The 20,609-nt window shown below is 46.3% G+C and overlaps 1 protein-coding gene across 3 annotated transcripts in view; it reads right to left on the bottom strand.

The window, feature by feature from the left end:
• shank3b (SH3 and multiple ankyrin repeat domains 3b) overlaps positions 1 to 6,591 on the bottom strand; it is a 117,433-nt gene extending 110,842 nt beyond the window's left edge. For 2 of the 3 annotated variants that reach the window (XM_090201531.1, XM_090201527.1), the window contains exon 1: positions 6,222 to 6,550. In XM_090201531.1, the coding sequence (XP_090057657.1) occupies positions 6,222 to 6,230 (9 nt within the window). In that variant the 5' untranslated portion in view covers positions 6,231 to 6,550. Of the gene's footprint in view, positions 1 to 6,221 lie in introns of all 3 variants that reach the window. The other variant, XM_090201529.1, reaches the window with a different exon arrangement.
• Between the last annotated feature and the right edge of the window lie 14,018 nt (positions 6,592 to 20,609).

Raw genomic sequence — 20,609 nt, 5'->3', positions numbered from 1 at the left:
GTACCTCACTGCACCTCCCTGCTGTTACCATGACAACCAAAGAACAGGTTCAGCTATAAACTTCCCTCAAACTGAACACTGAGAGAGAGAGAGAGAGAGAGAGACAGAGAGAGAGAGAGAGACAGACACAGAGAAAGAGAGAAACACAGAGAAAGAGAGAGAGACACACAGATAGACATACACAGAGAGAAAGATACAGAGAGACACACACACGGAGAGAGAGACAGAGAGAGAGAGAGAGAGAGAGGAAGGAAGCTATTCCCAAACCTTCCATAACAAAGCCATCAGCCTACAGAGAGATGAACCAAGAGAAGAGTCCCCTAAGCAAGCTGGTCCTGGGCTCTGTTCACCAACACAAACAGACCCCACAGAGCCCCAGGACAGCAGCACAATTAGAACCAACCAAATCATGAGAAAACAAAAATATAATTACTTGACACATTGGAAAGAATTAACAAAAAAACTGAGCAAACTAGAATGCTATTTGGCCCTAAACAGAGAGTACACAGTGGCAGAATACCTGTCCACTGTGACTGACCCAAACGTAAGGAAATCTTTGACTATGTACAGCCTTGCTATTGAGAAGGGCCGCCATAGACAGACCTGACTCTCAAGAGAAGACAGGCTATGTGCACACTGCCCACAAAATGAGGTGGAAACTGAGCTGCACTTCCTAACCTCCTGTCCAATGTATGACCATATTAGAGATACATATTTCCCTCAGATTACACAGATCCACAAAGAATTCGAAAACAAATCCAATTTTGATAAACTCCCATATCTACTGGGGGAAATTCCACAGTGTGCCATCACAGCAGCAAGATGTGTGACCAGTTGCCACAAGAAAAGGGCAACCAGTGAAGATCAAACACCATTGTAAATACAACCCATATTTATGCTTATTTATTTTCCCTTGTGTTCTTTAACCATTTGTACATCGTTACAACACTGTATATATATATACAGTGCCTTGCGAAAGTATTCGGCCCCCTTGAACTTTGCGACCTTTTGCCACATTTCAGGCTTCAAACATAAAGATATAAAACTGTATTAGTTTGTGAAGAATCAACAACAAGTGGGACACAATCATGAAGTGGAACGACATTTATTGGATATTTCAAACTTTTTTAACAAATCAAAAACTGAAAAATTGGGTGTGCAAAATTATTCAGCCCCTTTACTTTCAGTGCAGTAAACTCTCTCCAGAAGTTCAGTGAGGATCTCTGAATGATCCAATATTGACCTAAATGACTAATGATGATAAATACAATCCACCTGTGTGTAATCCAGTCTCCGTATAAATGCACCTGCACTGTGATAGTCTCAGAGGTCCGTTAAAAGCGCAGAGAGCATCATGAAGAACAAGGAACACACCAGGCAGGTCCGAGATACTGTTGTGAAGAAGTTTAAAGCCGGATTTGGATACAAAAATATTTCCCAAGCTTTAAACATCCCAAGGAGCACTGTGCACTTGCTTTGGCAATGTTAACACATGTTTCCCATGCCAATAAAGCCCCTTGAAAAAAGAGAGAGAGAGAGAGAGAGAGAGAGAGAGAGAGAGAGAGAGAGAGAGAGAGAGAGAGAGAGAGAGAGAGAGAAACCCCTTCTCCAATCTGATTGGCTCTATAACTACAGTATCTATCTATGGATAAACCCCTTCTCCAATCTGACTGGCTCTATAACTACAGTATCTATCTATGGATAAACCACAACACCAATCTGATTGGCTCTATAACTACAGTATCTATCTATGGATAAACCCCTTCTCCAATCTGATTGGCTCTATAACTACAGTATATATCTATGGATATATCACTTCTCCAATCTAATTGGCTCTATAACTACAGTATCTATCTATGGATAAACCACAACACCAATCTGACTGGCTCTATAACTACAGTATCTATCTATGGATAAACCACAACACCAATCTGATTGGCTCTATAACTACAGTATCTATCTATGGATAAACCACAACACCAATCTGATTGGCTCTATAACTACAGTATCTATCTATGGATAAACCACAACACCAATCTGACTGGCTCTATAACTACAGTATCTATCTATGGATAAACCACAAATCACCAATCTGATTGGCTCTATAACTACAGTATCTATCTATGGATAAATCACTTCTCCAATCTGATTGGCTCTATAACTACAGTATATATCTATGGATAAATCACTTCTCCAATCTGATTGGCTCTATAACAAAGGACAACCAGCAAAAACATACACATGATCAATAAAACAGTCAACTATTAAAGATGACCAGAACCCACTGGATTCTCCAATTACAATGAATGAACTAGAGGACAAAATGCCAACCCTCCAACCCAAGAAGGCCTGTGGTGTTGATGGGATCCTCAATGAAATGATCAAATATACAGACCACAAGTTCCAATTGGCTATTCTTAAAATCTTTAAAATTATCCTCAGCTCTGGCATCTTCCCCAATACATGGAACCAAGGATTGATCACCCCAATCCACAGAAGTGAAGAGAAATGTGACCCCAATAACTACCGCGGGATATGCGTCAACAGCCACCTTGGGAAAATCCTCTGCATTATCATTAACAGCAGACTCCTACATTTCCTCAGTGAAAACAATGTACTGATCATATTTCAATTTGTCTTTTTAACAAATGACCGTACGACAGACCACATATTCACTCTGCACACCTTAATTGACAAACAAACCAAAACAAAGACAAAGTCTTCTCATGCTTTGTTGATTTCAAAAAAAGCTTTAGACTCAATTCGGCATGAGGATCTGGTATATACATTGATGGAAAGCGGTGTTGTGGGAAAACATACGACATTATAAAATCCATGTACGCAGCTTGAGCCCCACCCTCTTCAACATATATATCAACCAATTGGCAAGGGCTCTAGAACAGTCTGCAGCACCCGGCCTCACCCTGCTAGAATCTGAGGTCAAATGTATACTGCTTGCTGATGATCTGGTGCTTCTGTCCCCAACCATTGGAGGGCCTACAGCAGCACCTAAATCTTATGCACAGATTCTGCCAGACCTGGGCCCTGATAGAAAATCTCAGTAAAACAAAAATAATGGTGTTCCAAAGGACCACAAATACAAATTCCATCTAGACACTGTTGCCCTAGAGCACACCAACAACTATACCTACCTCAACCTAAACATCAGCACCACAGGTAACTTCCATAAAGCTGTTATGCACACAAAAGGAGCATAACATTTGACACATTTCTGAATCAGCGATAGAACCCATTGCCCTATATGGTTGTGAGGTCTGGGGTCCGCTCACCAACCAAGAATTCACAAAATGGGACAAACACCAAATTGAGACTCTGCATGTAGAACTGCAAAATCATCTTCCGTGTACAATGTAGAACACCAACTAATGCACGCAGAGCAGAATTAGGACTTTACCCAGAATCCCCAAAATAACAATTATATTCTAGCTGTTAAATTCTACAACCACTTCAAAGGAAGTGATTCCCAAACCTTCCATTACAAAGCCCTCACCTACAGAGAGATGAACCTGGAGAAGAGTCCCCTCAGCGAGCTGTGTTCACAACCAGACCCCTCAAAGCCCCAGGACAGCAACACAATTAGACCCAACCAAATCAGGAGAAAACAAAAAAAGAATTACTTGACACGTTGAAAAAGCAAACTGGAATGTTATTTGCTAAACAGAATACCTGACCACTGTGACTGACCCAAAATGATGGAAAGCTTTGACTATGTACAGACGCAGTGAGCATGGCTTTGCTATTGAGAGAGGCCACCATCGGCGGACTTAGCTCTCAAGAGAAGACAGGCTGTGCACACTGCCCACAAAATGAGGTGGAAATCAAATAAATTTGATTTGATTTGATTTGAAACCGAACTGAACTTCCTAATCTCCTGTCAAATGTATGACCATATTAGAGAGACATATTTGCCTCAGATTACACAGAGACCCACAAAGAATTACAAAACAAATCCAACATTGATAAACTTCCATACGTGAAATACCTGTGTGCAGCGAGATTTGTGACCTGTTGCCACAATGGCAACCAGTGAAGAACAAACACCATTGTAAATACAACCCATATTCCTCTGTTTATTCATCTTCCCTTTTGTACTTCAACTATTTCCACATTCCTACAACATTGTACATAGCCAGTAATAACATTTAAAATATCTATATTATTTTTAAAATGTTGTGCTTTTGTGAGTGTGATGTTTACTGTTCATTTATTTCCCTTTTGTTTATTATCTATGTCACTTACTTTGGCAATGTAAACATATGTTTCCATGACAATAAAGCCCTTAAATTTAATTTAATTGAGAGAAAGAGGTGAGAGAGAGATATTCATTACATAACCCTCAAACATACATCAGAAATACAAACAAAAACATTTAGACACTAGTTTTTCACACTCAACCAGTCTCATCATCATACTGAAACACTCAACCAGTCTTCATCACCATACTGAAACACTCAACCAGTCTTCATCACCATAATGAAACACTCAACCAGTCTCATCATCATACTGAAACACTCAACCAGTCCTCATCATCATACTGAAACACTCAACCAGTCTCATCTTCATACTGAAACACTCAACCAGTCTCCATCACCATAATGAAACACTCAACCAGTCCTCATCATCATACTGAAACACTCAACCAGTCTTCATCATCATACTGAAACATTGAGACACTCAACCAATCTCATCATCATCCTGAAACACTAAACCAGGCTCATCATCATACTGAAACACTCAACCAGTCTTTATCTTCATAATGAAACACTCAATCAGTCTTCATCATCATACTGAAACACTCAACCAGTCTTCATCATCATACTGAAACACTCAACTAGTCTTCATCATCATAGTGAAACATTCAACCAGTCTTTATCTTCATAATGAAACACTCAGACAGTCTTCATCATCATACTGAGACATTGAGACACTCAACCAGTCTCATCATCATACTGAAACACTCAACCAGTCTCATCATCATACTGAAACACTAAACCAGTCTTCATCATCATACTGAAACACTCAACCAGTCTTCATCATCATAATGAAACACTAAACCAGTCTCAACATCATACTGAAACACTCAACCAGTCTCAACATCATACTGAAACACTCAACCAGTCTCATCATCATAATGAAACACTCAACCAGTCTCATAATTATACTGAAACACTCAACCAGTCTCATCATCATACTGAAACACTCAACCAGTCTTCATCATCATAATGAAAAACTCAACCAGTCTTCATCATCATACTGAAACATACTGACACACTCAACCAGGCTCATCATCATAATGATACACTCAACCAGTCTCATCATTATACTGAAACACTCAATCAGTCTCATCATCATACTGAAAAACTCAACAAGTCTTCATCATCATACTGAAACACTCAACCAGTCTTCATCATCATACTGAAACACTCAACCAGTCTTCATCATCGTACTAAAACATCTTGACACTCAACCAGTCTCATCATCATACTGAAACACTCAACAAGTCTTCATCATCATACTGAAACACTCAACCAGTCTCATCATCATACTGAAACACTCAACAAGTCTTCATCATCATACTGAAACACTCAACAAGTCTTCATCATCATACTGAAACACTCAACCAGTCTCATCATCATACTGAAACACTCAACAAGTCTTCATCATCATACTGAAACACTCAACCAGTCTCATCATCATACTGAAACACTCAACAAGTCTTCATCATCATACTGAAACAATCAACCAGTCTTCATCATCATACTGAAACATCTTGACACTCAACCAGTCTCATCATCATACTGAAACCTTGTCATGTGGATTACTCATGATATGTTTTATATCTTGAAGGTACCAAAAGTATTTATTGGTTTGGGAATGGAGAGGGAGAAAATGAGAGGGCAGGACAGAGAGGGAGAAGGGGAAAAAGGAGAGAGAGGGGAGGAGGGAAAGTGACGTGTGGGTGAAGAAGCTTCAGTCACGACTGTAATCAGGTAGAGACAGGTAGAGGTACAGCAGGTGAGAGGCAAGCTGTGTCATTAGCTGCTTCACTCACACACACACACACACACACACACACACACACACACACACACACACACACACACACACACACACACACACACACACACACACACACACACACACACACACACACATTGCAACCCTCAACAGAAAGCATGCAGGAGAGAGAAGAGACTCACCCACAGCATCAGAGACACAGATCCTCCATCACCAGGCTTCTCTGCCTGCACACTGAGAGAGAGGTGGAGAGAGAGATGGAGTGTGAGAGAGAAAGAGAGAGATGTAGAGTGTGAGAAAGCCAGAGAGATGGGGAGAAAGAAAGAGATGGAGAGAGAGGAAAGAGAGGAAAGAGAGAAGAAGAGGAAACGAGGAAAGCGAGGGGAACGAGAAATGGATGAGAGAGAGAGGGGAAAGAGAGGAGAGAGAGAGAGAGGAAAGAGGAGGCAGTCTATGTACCGTTACTGTATGGCAAGAATGCTCAGTTCAGCCCACACAGTGCAAGCATGACACACTGACTGTGTGTGTGTGGATAGAAAGGCTCAGTCTCCCACTGATGCGTGGGCCAGACCTACACCAATCTATCCCCTTTCCTCCCTCCCTCCCTCCCTCTCTCTGACACTAACACATCACTCTCAGATAACAGAAGAGGAGGAGAAAGGAGGAGAGGAAACTAGAAAATTGAGAAAGAAAGGAAGAAAATGTATGGCAGAGTGATAAGTGTGAAGGAATCAGAGAGAGAGGAAGGAGAGAAGAGGCAGAGACAGAGGGAGAGGGTAGAGAGGCAGAGACAGTGGGAGAGGGTAGAGAGGCAGAGACAGTGGGAGAGGGTAGAGAGGCAGAGAGGAGGCAGAGACAGTGGGAGAGGGTAGAGAGGCAGAGACAGTGGGAGAGGGTAGAGAGGCAGAGAGGAGGCAGAGACAGTGGGAGAGGGTAGAGAGGCAGAGACAGTGGGAGAGGGTAGAGAGGCAGAGAGAGTGGGAGAGGGTAGAGAGGCAGAGAGAGTGGGAGAGGGTAGAGAGGCAGAGAGGAGGCAGAGACAGTGGGAGAGGGTAGAGAGGCAGAGAGGAGGCAGAGACAGTGGGAGTGGGTAGAGAGGCAGAGACAGTGGGAGAGGGTAGAGAGGCAGAGAGAGTGGGAGAGGGTAGAGAGGCAGAGAGAGTGGGAGAGGGTAGAGAGGCAGAGAGGAGGCAGAGACAGTGGGAGAGGGTAGAGAGGCAGAGACAGTGGGAGAGGGTAGAGAGGCAGAGAGGAGGCAGAGACAGTGGGAGAGGGTAGAGAGGCAGAGACAGTGGGAGAGGGTAGAGAGGCAGAGAGAGTGGGAGAGGGTAGAGAGGCAGAGAGAGTGGGAGAGGGTAGAGAGGCAGAGAGGAGGCAGAGACAGTGGGAGAGGGTAGAGAGGCAGAGACAGTGGGAGAGGGTAGAGAGGCAGAGAGGAGGCAGAGACAGTGGGAGAGGGTAGAGAGGCAGAGACAGTGGGAGAGGGTAGAGAGGCAGAGAGGAGGCAGAGACAGTGGGAGAGGGTAGAGAGGCAGAGAGGAGGCAGAGACAGTGGGAGAGGGTAGAGAGGCAGAGACAGTGGGAGAGGGTAGAGAGGCAGAGAGGAGGCAGAGACAGTGGGAGAGGGTAGAGAGGCAGAGAGGAGGCAGACAGTGGGAGAGGGTAGAGAGGCAGAGAGAGAGAGAGGAAGGAGAGAAGAGGCAGAGACAGTGGGAGAGGGTAGAGAGGCAGAGAGAGAGAGAGGAAGGAGAGAGGAGGCAGAGGCAGTGGGATAGTGTAGAGAGGCAGAGGGAATGAGAGAGGAGGCAGAAACAATGGGAGAGGGTAGAGAGGCAGAGAGAGAAAGGAAGGAGAGTGGAGGCGGAGACAATGGGAGAGGGGAGAGAGAGGGAGGGGAGAGAGGCATAGAGAGACAGTGGGAGAGGGTAGAGAGGCATAGAGAGGAGGCAGAGAGTGGGAGATGGTAGAGAGGCAGAGAGAGAGGGAAGGAGAGAGGTGAAGGAAAGAGGCGGCAGAGACAGTGGGAGAGGTTGAGAGGCAGAGACAGTGTGAGAGGGTAGTGGCAGAGAGAGAGAGGAGGCAGAAAAAGTTGGGGAGGGTAGAGAGTCAAAGAGAGAGGAAGGAGAGAGGAGGCAGAGACAATCGGAGAGGGTAGAGAGGCAGAGAGAGAGGAAGGAGAGAGGAGGCAGACAGTAGGAGAAGTGCAGAGGGAAGGAGAGGTAAAGAGCGAGAGAGGTAAAGAGAGAGAGAGAGGGAAATGGAGAGACAGACAGAGAGAGGGACAGGGAGAGGTATAGAGAGGTGGAAGGAGAGGAAAGAAGAGAGGAGACATAGAGAGAGAGGGAAGGGAGAGGCAAAGAGAGGGAAGGAGAGGCAGAAAAAAGAGGGGGAAGGAGAGGCAGAGAGAGGCAGAAAAAAAGAGGGGGAAGGAGAAGCAGAGAGAGAGACAAGGGAGAGGCAGAGGGAGAGACAAGAAGGAGAGGCAGAGAGAGAGCGGAGACTCAAAGAGAGAGAGAGGAAAGGCAGAGAGAGGGGGCAAGGAGAGGTAAAGAGAAAAAGAGGGGGGAGAAGATGTAGTGAGAGGGGCAGGTAGAGGTAAAGAGAGAAAGAGAGGGGGATGGAGGCAGAGAGAGAGATGGGGTGGAGGCAGAGACAGAGAGAGAGAGAGGAGAGAGAGAGAGAGAGAGAGAGAGAGGAGAGTCACAGAGAAAGAGAGAGGGGGTAGGAGAGGCAGAGAAATGGAGAGATAGTGAGAGCAAGAGGGAGAAGCAGAGAGGGAAAGAGGGATAGGGGAAGGAAGAGAGCGATGGAGAGAGAGAAGAGCGATAGGGAAGAGAGGGATAGGGGAAGGAAGAGAGCGATGGAGAGAGAGAAGAGCGAGAGGGAAGGGGTGAGGCAGAGAAAAAAGGTGCTTACAGGCAAGCGTGGGCATTGGAGGGAGAGTTTCCTGTTGCTATGGTGACCCTTCAAAGACAGCAAGTCATCTGCTGCATGCTGGGTAAACAAGCCCCCCCACCACACACACAATGTAGAGTGGAACTAGCACCATTTGGTGGTCAACCTTAGAGAAATATGTTAACGTTCTCTAGACTAGAGATTCTATAGTTGATGTCCGTGCCCCTGCGGAAATCGAATTAGCATAATGGGATTGAGATCCGGGCTCTTCGCTGGCTATGGCAGAACACTGACATTCCTGTCTTGCAGGAAATCACGCACAGAACAAGCAGTATGGCTGGTGGCATTGTCATGCAGGAGGGTCATGTCAAGATGAGCCTGCAGGAAGGATACCACATGAGGAAGGAGGATGTTTTCCCTGTAAAGCACAGCATTGAGATTGCCTGCAATGACAACAAGCTCAGTCTGATGATGCTGTGACACACCGCCCCAGACCATGACGGACCCTCCACCTCCGAATCGATCTCGATTCAGAGTACAGGCCTCGGTGTAACGCTCATTCCTTTGATGATAAACGCGAATCTGACAGTGAAGAACACTTTTTGCCAGTCCTGCCTGGTCCAAAGACAGTGGGTTTGTGCCCATAGGCGACGTTGTTGCCGGTGATGTCTGGTGAGGACCTGCCTTACAACAGGCCTACAGGCCCTGAGTCCAGCCTCTCTCAGCCTATTGCAGACAGTCTGAACACTGATGGAGGGACATTTCTTTTTTTGCTGAGTTTATATCTCTGATAGAGACAGACTAAAGGCAGATAGAGGAAGGAGAGGAGACAGAGAGAGGAAGGAGAGGAGGCAGAGATGAAGGAGAGGAGGCAGAGAGAGGAAGGAGAGGAGGCAGAGAGGAAGGAGAGGAGGCAGAGGGAGGAAGGAGAGGAGGCAGAGAGACAAAGGAGAGGAGGCAGAGAGAGGAAGGAGAGGAGAGAGAGAGGAGGGAGAGGAGGCAGAGAGACAAAGGAGAGGAGGCAGAGAGGAGGCAGAGAAAGGAAGGAGAGGTGGCAGAGGGAGGAAGGAGAGGAGGCAGAGAGAGGAAGGAGAGGAGGCAGAGAGAGGAAGGAGAGGAGGCAGAGAGAGGAAGGAGAGGAGGCAGAGAGGAAGGAGAGGAGGCAGAGAGAGGAAGGAGAGGAGGCAGAGAGATGAAGGAGAGGAGGCAGAGAGAGGAAAGAGAGGAGGCAGAGAGAGGAAGGAGAGAAGGCAGAGGGAGGAAGGAGAGGAGGCAGAGAGACAAAGGAGAGGAGGCAGAGAGAGGAAGGAGAGGAGGCAGAGGGAGGAAGGAGAGGAGGCAGAGAGACAAAGGAGAGGACGCAGAGAGAGGAAGGAGAGGAGGCAGAGGGAGGAAGGAGAGGAGGCAGAGAGAGGAAGGAGAGGAGGCAGAGAGAGGAAGGAGAGGAGGCAGAGAGAGGAAGGAGAGGAGGCAGAGAGGAAGGAGAGGAGGCAGAGAGAGGAAGGAGAGGAGGCAGAGAGATGAAGGAGAGGAGGCAGAGAGAGGAAAGAGAGGAGGCAGAGAGAGGAAGGAGAGAAGGCAGAGGGAGGAAGGAGAGGAGGCAGAGAGACAAAGGAGAGGAGGCAGAGAGAGGAAGGAGAGGAGGCAGAGGGAGGAAGGAGAGGAGGCAGAGAGACAAAGGAGAGGAGGCAGAGAGAGGAAGGAGAGGAGGCAGAGGGAGGAAGGAGAGGAGGCAGAGAGAGGAAGGAGAGGAGGCAGAGAGAGGAAGGAGAAGAGGCAGAGAGCGGAAGGAGAGGAGGCAGAGAGCGGAAGGAGAGGAGGCAGAGATGAAGGAGAGGAGGCAGAGAGAGGAAGGAGAGGAGGCAGAGAGGAAGGAGAGGAGGCAGAGGGAGGAAGGAGAGGAGGCAGAGAGACAAAGGAGAGGAGGCAGAGAGAGGAAGGAGAGGAGAGAGAGAGGAGGGAGAGGAGGCAGAGAGACAAAGGAGAGGAGGCAGAGAGGAGGCAGAGAAAGGAAGGAGAGGTGGCAGAGGGAGGAAGGAGAGGAGGCAGAGAGAGGAAGGAGAGGAGGCAGAGAGAGGAAGGAGAGGAGGCAGAGAGGAAGGAGAGGAGGCAGAGAGAGGAAGGAGAGGAGGCAGAGAGATGAAAGAGAGGAGGCAGAGAGAGGAAGGAGAGAAGGCAGAGGGAGGAAGGAGAGGCGGCAGAGAGACAAATGAGAGGAGGCAGAGAGAGGAAGGAGAGGAGGCAGAGGGAGGAAGGAGAGGAGGCAGAGAGACAAAGGAGAGGAGGCAGAGAGAGGAAGGAGAGGAGGCAGAGGAAGGAAGGAGAGGAGGCAGAGAGAGGAAGGAGAGGAGGCAGAGAGAGGAAGGAGAAGAGGCAGAGAGCGGAAGGAGAGGAGGCAGAGAGAGGAAGGAGAGGAGGCAGAGAGATGAAGGAGAGGAGGCAGAGAGATGAAAGAGAGGAGGCAGAGAGAGGAAAGAGAGAAGGCAGAGAGACAAAGGAGAGGAGGCAGAGAGAGGAAGGAGAGGAGGCAGAGATGAAGGAGAGGAGGCAGAGAGAGGAAGGAGAGGAGGCAGAGAGGAAGGAGAGGAGGCAGAGGGAGGAAGGAGAGGAGGCAGAGAGACAAAGGAGAGGAGGCAGAGAGAGGAAGGAGAGGAGAGAGAGAGGAGGGAGAGGAGGCAGAGAGACAAAGGAGAGGAGGCAGAGAGGAGGCAGAGAAAGGAAGGAGAGGTGGCAGAGGGAGGAAGGAGAGGAGGCAGAGAGAGGAAGGAGAGGAGGCAGAGAGAGGAAGGAGAGGAGGCAGAGAGGAAGGAGAAGAGGCAGCGAGAGGAAGGAGAGGAGGCAGAGAGATGAAGGAGAGGAGGCAGAGAGAGGAAAGAGAGGAGGCAGAGAGAGGAAGGAGAGAAGGCAGAGGGAGGAAGGAGAGGAGGCAGAGAGACAAAGGAGAGGAGGCAGAGAGAGGAAGGAGAGGAGGCAGAGGGAGGAAGGAGAGGAGGCAGAGAGACAAAGGAGAGGAGGCAGAGAGAGGAAGGAGAGGAGGCAGAGGGAGGAAGGAGAGGAGGCAGAGAGAGGAAGGAGAGGAGGCAGAGAGAGGAAGGAGAAGAGGCAGAGAGCGGAAGGAGAGGAGGCAGAGAGAGGAAGGAGAGGAGGCAGAGATGAAGGAGAGGAGGCAGAGAGAGGAAGGAGAGGAGGCAGAGAGGAAGGAGAGGAGGCAGAGGGAGGAAGGAGAGGAGGCAGAGAGACAAAGGAGAGGAGGCAGAGAGAGGAAGGAGAGGAGAGAGAGAGGAGGGAGAGGAGGCAGAGAGACAAAGGAGAGGAGGCAGAGAGGAGGCAGAGAAAGGAAGGAGAGGTGGCAGAGGGAGGAAGGAGAGGAGGCAGAGAGAGGAAGGAGAGGAGGCAGAGAGAGGAAGGAGAGGAGGCAGAGAGAGGAAGGAGAGGAGGCAGAGAGATGAAAGAGAGGAGGCAGAGAGAGGAAGGAGAGAAGGCAGAGGGAGGAAGGAGAGGCGGCAGAGAGACAAAGGAGAGGAGGCAGAGAGAGGAAGGAGAGGAGGCAGAGGGAGGAAGGAGAGGAGGCAGAGAGACAAAGGAGAGGAGGCAGAGAGAGGAAGGAGAGGAGGCAGAGGGAGGAAGGAGAGGAGGCAGAGAGAGGAAGGAGAGGAGGCAGAGAGAGGAAGGAGAAGAGGCAGAGAGCGGAAGGAGAGGAGGCAGAGAGAGGAAGGAGAGGAGGCAGAGAGATGAAGGAGAGGAGGCAGAGAGATGAAAGAGAGGAGGCAGAGAGAGGAAAGAGAGAAGGCAGAGAGACAAAGGAGAGGAGGCAGAGAGAGGAAGGAGAGGAGGCAGAGACGAAGGAGAGGAGGCAGAGAGAGGAAGGAGAGGGGGCAGAGAGGAAGGAGAGGAGGCAGATAGATGAAGGAGAGGAGGCAGAGAGATGAAGGAGAGGAGGCAGAGGGAGGAATGAGAGGAGGCAGAGAGAGGAAGGAGAGGAGGCAGAGAGAGGAAGGAGAGGAGGCAGAGAGAGGAGGCAGAGAGAGGCAGAGAGAGGAGGCAGAGAAAGGAAGGAGAGGAGGCAGAGGGAGGAAGGAGAGGAGGCAGAGGGAGGAAGGAGAGGAGGCAGAGAGAGGAAGGAGAGGAGGTAGAGGGAGCAGTGTTGTAGTAAGAGGTATGTAAAGTTATTGTATCTCTCAGACACTTCAAAGATACTTCCTGTATTCATGTTTTCCCATGAATCTGAGATTCGATGGTTTTCGTGGGGAATAAGCAGTAAGGCCAAATTCAGTGTTTCATCAAATTAATTTTTAAACCTACAAAGGTACAATACTTTCTAATCAAATAGCTAAATGACCCTTGGTTAAAACAATTCCCTAAGTTATCTAGCAGAAACCCAGCTCCCTATGTTATCTTAGTAGAAACACATTTCCCTAAGTTATCTAGCAGAAACCCAGCTTCCTATGTTATCTAGCAGAAATCCAGCTCCCTAAGTTGTCGAGCAGAAACCCAGCTCCCTATGTTATCGAGCAGAAATCCAGCTCCCGATGTTATCTTAGTAGAAACCCAGCTCCCTATGTTATCTTAGCAGAAACCCAGCTGCCTACATTATCTAAGAAACCCAGCTCCCTACGTTATCTTAGTAGAAAAACAGCTCCCTACATTATCTTAGTAGAAACCCAGCACCCTACGTTATCTTATTAAACCCAGCTCCCTACGTTATCTTAGTAAACTAAGCTCCCTACGTTATCTTAGTAGAAACCCAGCTCCCTATGTTATCTTAGTAGAAACCCAGCTCCCTACGTTATCTTAGCAGAAACCCAGCTCCCTACGTTATCTTAGTAGAAACCCAGCTCCCTACGTTATCTTAGCAGGGACCCAGCTCCCTACGTTATCTTAGTAAACCCAGCTCCCTACGTTATCTTAGTAAACTCAGCTCCCTACGTTATCTTAGTACAAACCCAGCTCCCTTCGTTATCTTAGTAAACCCAGCTCCCTACGTTATCTTAGTAAACTCAGCTCCCTACGTTATCTTACTAAACCCAGCTCCTTACGTTACCTTAGCAGACCCAAGCTCCCTACGTTATATTAGTAGAAACCCAGCTCCCTACGTTATCTTAGTAGAAACCCAGCTCCCTACGTTATCTTAGCAGGGACCCAGCTCCCTTCGTTATCTTAGTAAACCCAGCTCCCTACGTTATCTTTGTAAACCCAGCTACCTTCGTCATTTTAGTAATCCCAGCTCCCTACATTATCTTAGTAAACCCAGCTCCCTACGTTATCCTAGCAGAAACCCAGCTCCCTGTGATCTAAGTAATCACAGCTCCCTACGTTATCTTAGTAAATCCAGCTCCCTACGTTATCTTAGTAGAAACTCAGCTCCCTACGTTATCTTAGCAGAAACACAGCTCCATATGTTATCTTAGTAGAAACACAGCTCCCTACGTTATTTTAGTAGAAACCCAGCTCCCTACGTTATCTAAGTAGAAACCCAGCTCCCTACGTTATCTTGGTAGAAACCCAGCTCCCTATGTTATCTTAGTAGAAACCCAGCTCCCTACGTTATCTTAGCAGAAACCCAGCTCCCTATATTATCTTAGTAAACCCAGCTCCCAACGTTATCTTAGTAGAAACCCAGCTCCCTACGTTATCTTAGTAAACCCAGCTCCCTACGTTATCTTAGTAGAAACCCAGCTCCCTACGTTATCTTAGTAGAAACAAAGCTCCCTACGTTATCTTAGCAGAAACCCAGCTTCCTACATTATCTAAGAAACCCAGATCCCTACGTTATCTGAGTAGAAACCCAGCTCCCTAAGTTAACTTAGTATAAACCCAGCTCCCTAAGTTATCTTAGTAAACCCAGCTCCCTTCGTTATCTTAGTAAACCCAGCTCCCTACGTTATTTTAGTAGAAACCCAGCTCCCTACATTATCTAAGTAGAAACCCAGCTCCCTACGTTATCTTGGTAGAAACCCAGCTCCCTATGTTATCTTAGTAGAAACCCAGCTCCCTACGTTATCTTAGCAGAAACCCAGCTCCCTATATTATCTTAGTAAACCCAGCTCCCAACGTTATCTTAGTAGAAACCCAGCTCCCTACGTTATCTTAGTAAACCCAGCTCCCTACGTTATCTTAGTAGAAACAAAGCTCCCTACGTTATCTTAGCAGAAACCCAGCTTCCTACATTATCTAAGAAACCCAGATCCCTACGTTATCTGAGTAGAAACCCAGCTCCCTAAGTTATCTTAGTAGAAACCCAGCTCCCTAAGTTATCTTAGTAAACCCAGCTCCCTACGTAATCATAGTAGAAACCCAGCTCCCTATGTTATCTTAGTAAACCCAGCTCTCTAAGTTATCTTAGTAAACCCAGCTCCCTACATTATCTTGGTAAACCCAGCTCCCTACGTTATCTTAGTAAACCCAGCTCCCTACGTTATCTTAGTAAACCCAGCTCCCTACGTTATCTAAGTAGAAACCCAGCTCCCTACGTTATCTTGGTAGAAACCCAGCTCCCTATGTTATCTTAGTAGAAACCCAGCTCCCTACGTTATCTTAGCAGAAACCCAGATCCCTATATTATCTTAGTAAACCCAGCTCCCTACGTTATCTTAGTAGAAACCCAGCTCCCTAAGTTATCTTAGTAGAAACAAAGCTCCCTACGTTATCTTAGCAGAAACCCAGCTTCCTACATTATCTAAGAAACCCAGATCCCTACGTTATCTGAGTAGAAACCCAGCTCCCTAAGTTATCTTAGTAGAAACCCAGCTCCCTAAGTTATCTTAGTAGAAACCCAGCTCCCTAAGTTATCTTAGTAAACCCAGCTCCCTACGTTATTATAGTAGAAACCCAGCTCCCTATGTTATCTTAGTAAACCCAGCTCCCTAAGTTATCTTAGTAAACCCAGCTCCCTACATTATCTTGGTAAACCCAGCTCCCTACGTTATCTTAGTAAACCCAGCTCCCTACGTTATCTTAGTAAACTAAGCTCCCTACGTTATCTTAGTAGAAACCCAGCTACCTACGTTATCTTAGTAAACCCAGCTCCCTACGTTATCTTAGTAAACTAAGCTCCCTACGTTATCTTAGTAGAAACCCAGCTCCCTACGTTATTTTAGTAGAAACCCAGCTCCCTACATTATCTTAGTAGAAACCCAGCTCACTACGTTATCTTAGTAAACCCAGCTCCCTACGTTATCTTAGTAAACTAAGCTCCCTACGTTATTTTAGTAGAAACCCAGCTCCCTACGTTATCTTGGTAGAAAACCCAGCTCCCTATGTTATCTTAGTAGAAACCCAGCTCCCTACGTTATCTTAGCAGAAACCCAGCTCCCTATATTATCTTAGTAAACCCAGCTCCCAACGTTATCTTAGTAGAAACCCAGCTCCCTACGTTATCTTAGTAAACCCAGCTCCCTACGTTATCTTAGTAGAAACCCAGCTCCCTACGTTATCTTAGTAGAAACAAAGCTCCCTACGTTATCTTAGCAGAAACCCAGCTTCCTACATTATCTAAGAAACCCAGATCCCTACGTTATCTGAGTAGAAACCCAGCTCCCTAAGTTATCTTAGTAGAAACCCAGCTCCCTAAGTTATCTTAGTAAACCCAGCTCTCTAAGTTATCTTAGTAAACCCAGCTCCCTACATTATCTTGGTAAACCCAGCTCCCTACGTTATCTTAGTAAACCCAGCTCCCTACGTTATCTTAGTAAACCCAGCTCCCTACGTTATCTTAGTAGAAACCCAGCTCCCTACATTATCTTAGTAGAAACTCAGCTCCCTACGTTATCTTAGCAGAAACACAGCTCCATATGTTATCTTAGTAGAAACCCAGCTCCCTACGTTATTTTAGTAGAAACCCAGCTCCCTACATTATCTTAGTAGAAACCCAGCTCCCTACGTTATCTTAGTAAACTAAGCTCCCTACGTTATCTTAGTAGAAACCCAGCTCCCTACGTTATCTTAGTAGAAACCCAGCTCCCTACGTTGTCGAGCAGAAACCCAGCTCCCGATGTTATCGAGCAGAAATCCAGCTCCCTATGTTGTCGAGCAGAAACCCAGCTCCCTATGTTATCGAGCAGAAATCCAGCTCCCTATGTTATCTTAGTAGAAACCCAGCTCCCTATGTTATCTTAGCAGAAACCCAGCTCCCTACATTATCTTAGTAGAAACCCAGCTACCTACGTTATCTTAGTAAACCCAGCTCCCTACGTTATCTTAGTAAACTAAGCTCCCTACGTTATCTTAGTAGAAACCCAGCTCCCTACGTTATTTTAGTAGAAACCCAGCTCCCTACATTATCTTAGTAGAAACCCAGCTCCCTACGTTATCTTAGTAAACCCAGCTCCCTATGTTATCTTAGTAAACTAAGCTCCCTACGTTATCTTAGTAGAAACCCAGCTCCCTACGTTATCTTAGTAGAAACCCAGCTCCCTACGTTATCTTAGCAGAAACCCAGCTCCCTACATTATCTAAGAAACCCAGCTCCCTACGTTATCTTAGTAGAAACCCAGCTCCTTATATTATCTTAGTAGAAACTCAGCTCCCTACGTTATCTTAGCAGAAACACAGCTCCATATGTTATCTTAGTAGAAACACAGCTCCCTACGTTATTTTAGTAGAAACCCAGCTCCCTACGTTATCCTAGCAGAAGCCCAGCTCCCTATGTTATCTTAGTAAACCCAGCTCCATACATTATCAAAGTAAACCCAGCTCCCTACGTTATCTTGGTAAACCCAGCTCCCTACGTTATCTTAGTAAACCCGGCTCCCTACGTTATCTTAGTTAACCCAGCTCCCTAAGTTATCTTAGTAGAAACTCAGCTCCCTAAGTTATCTTAGTAAACCCAGCTCCGTACGTTATCTTAGTAAACCCAGCTCCCTAAGTTATCTTAGTAGAAACTCAGCTCCCTACGTTATCTTAGTAAACCGATTTCCCTACGTTATCTTAGTAGAAACCCAGCTCCCTACGTTATCTTAGTAGAAACCAAACTCCCTATGTATTCTTAATAAACCCAGCTCCCTACGTTATCTTAAAAAAACCCAGCTCCCTACGTTATCTTAGTACACCCAGCTCCCTACGTTATCTTAGTAGAAACCCAGCTCCCTACGTTATCTTAGTAGAAACCCAGCTCCCTACGTTATCATAGTTGAAACCCAGCTCCCTACGTTATCTTAGTAAACCCAGCTCCTTACGTTATCTTACTAAACCCAGCTCCCTACGTTATCTTCGTAAACCCAGCTCCCTACGTCATCTTAGTAAACCCAGCTCCCTACGTTATCTTAGTAGAAACCCAGCTCCCTACGTTATCTTAGTAACCCCAGCTCCCTACGTTATCTTAGTAGAAACCCAGCTCCCTACGTTATCTTAGTAGAAACCCAGCTCCCTACGTTATCTTAGCAGAAACACAGCTCCCTACGTTATCTTAGTAAACCCGGCTCCCTATGTTATCTTACTAAACCCAGCTCCATACGTTATCTTCGTAAACCATGCTCCCTACGTCATCTTAGTAATCCCAGCTCCCTACGTTATCTTAGTAAACCCAGCTCCCTACTTTATCCTAGCAGAAACCCAGCTCCCTACGTTATCTAAGTAATCACAGCTCCCTAAGTTATCTTAGTAAACCCAGCTCCCTACGTTATCCTAGAAGAAACCCAGCTCCCTACGTTATTTTAGTAAACCCAGCTCCCTACGTTATCCTAGCAGAAACCCAGCTCCCTACGTTATCTAAGTAAACCCAGCTCCCTACGTTATCTTAGTAATCCCAGCTCCCTATGTTATCTTAGTAGTAACCCAGCTCCCTACGTTATCTTGGTAGAAACCCAGCACCCTACGTTATCTTAGTAGAAACCCAGCTCCCTACGTTATCTTAGTAAACCCAGCTCCCTACGTTATCTTAGTAGAAACCCAGCTACCTATGTTATCTTAGTAGAAACCCAGCTCCCTATGTTATCTTAGCAGAAACCCAGCTCCCTACATTATCTTAGTAGAAACCCAGCTACCTACGTTATCTTAGTAAACCCAGCTCCCTACGTTATCTTAGTAAACTAAGCTCCCTACGTTATCTTAGTAGAAACCCAGCTCCCTACGTTATTTTAGTAGAAACCCAGCTCCCTACATTATCTTACTAGAAACCCAGCTCCCTACGTTATCTTAGTAAACCCAGCTCCCTACGTTATCTTAGTAAACTAAGCTCCCTACGTTATCTTAGTAGTAACCCAGCTCCCTACGTTATCTTGGTAGAAACCCAGCACCCTACGTTATCTTAGTAGAAACCCAGCTCCCTACGTTATCTAAGTAAACCCAGCTCCCTATGTTATCTTAGCAGAAACCCAGCTCCCTACATTATCTTAGTAAACCCAGCTCCCTACATTATCTTAGTAAACCCAGCTCCCTACGTTATCTTAGTAGAAACCCAGCTACCTATGTTATCTTAGTAGAAACCCAGCTCCCTATGTTATCTTAGCAGAAACCCAGCTCCCTACATTATCTTAGTAGAAACCCAGCTACCTACGTTATCTTAGTAAACCCAGCTCCCTACGTTATCTTAGTAAACTAAGCTCCCTACGTTATCTTAGTAGAAACCCAGCTCCCTACGTTATTTTAGTAGAAACCCAGCTCCCTACATTATCTTAGTAGAAACCCAGCTCCCTACGTTATCTTAGTAAACCCAGCTCCCTACGTTATCTTAGTAAACTAAGCTCCCTACGTTATCTTAGTAGAAACCCAGCTCCCTACGTTATCTTAGTAGAAACCCAGCTCCCTACGTTATCTTAGCAGAAACCCAGCTCCCTACATTATCTAAGAAACCCAGCTCCCTACGTTATCTTAGTAGAAACCCAGCTCCTTATATTATCTTAGTAGAAACTCAGCTCCCTACGTTATCTTAGCAGAAACACAGCTCCATATGTTATCTTAGTAGAAACACAGCTCCCTACGTTATTTTAGTAGAAACCCAGCTCCCTACGTTATCCTAGCAGAAGCCCAGCTCCCTATGTTATCTTAGTAAACCCAGCTCCCTACATTATCTAAGTAAACCCAGCTCCCTACGTTATCTTGGTAAACCCAGCTCCCTACGTTATCTTAGTAAACCCGGCTCCCTACGTTATCCTAGTTAACCCAGCTCCCTAAGTTATCTTAGTAAACCCAGCTCCCTACGTTATCTTAGTAAACCCAGCTCCCTAAGTTATCTTAGCAGATCCCAGCTTCCTACGTTATATTAGTAGAAACCCAGCTCCCTACGTTATCTTAGTAAACCGATTTCCCTACGTTATCTTAGTAGAAACCAAGCTCCCTACGTTATCTTAGTAGAAACCAAACTCCCTATGTATTCTTAATAAACCCAGCTCCCTACGTTATCTTAAAAAAACCCAGCCCCCTACGTTATCTTAGTACACCCAGCTCCCTACGTTATCTTAGTAGAAACCCAGCTCCCTACGTTATCTTAGTAGAAACCCAGCTCCCTACGTTATCATAGTTGAAACCCAGCTCCCTACGTTATCTTAGTAAACCCAGCTCCCTACGTTATCTTACTAAACCCAGCTCCCTACGTTATCTTCGTAAACCCAGCTCCCTACGTCATCTTAGCAGAAACCCAGATCCCTATATTATCTTAGTAAACCCAGCTCCCTACGTTATCTTAGTAGAAACCCAGCTCCCTAAGTTATCTTAGTAGAAACAAAGCTCCCTACGTTATC

The sequence above is a fragment of the Oncorhynchus mykiss genome, chromosome 15 (genome assembly GCF_057628025.1).
Source record: "Oncorhynchus mykiss isolate SJ-2025 chromosome 15, ASM5762802v1, whole genome shotgun sequence".
Lineage (NCBI taxonomy): Eukaryota > Metazoa > Chordata > Actinopteri > Salmoniformes > Salmonidae > Oncorhynchus > Oncorhynchus mykiss.
This window is presented reverse-complemented; position numbering and strand designations above follow the sequence as displayed.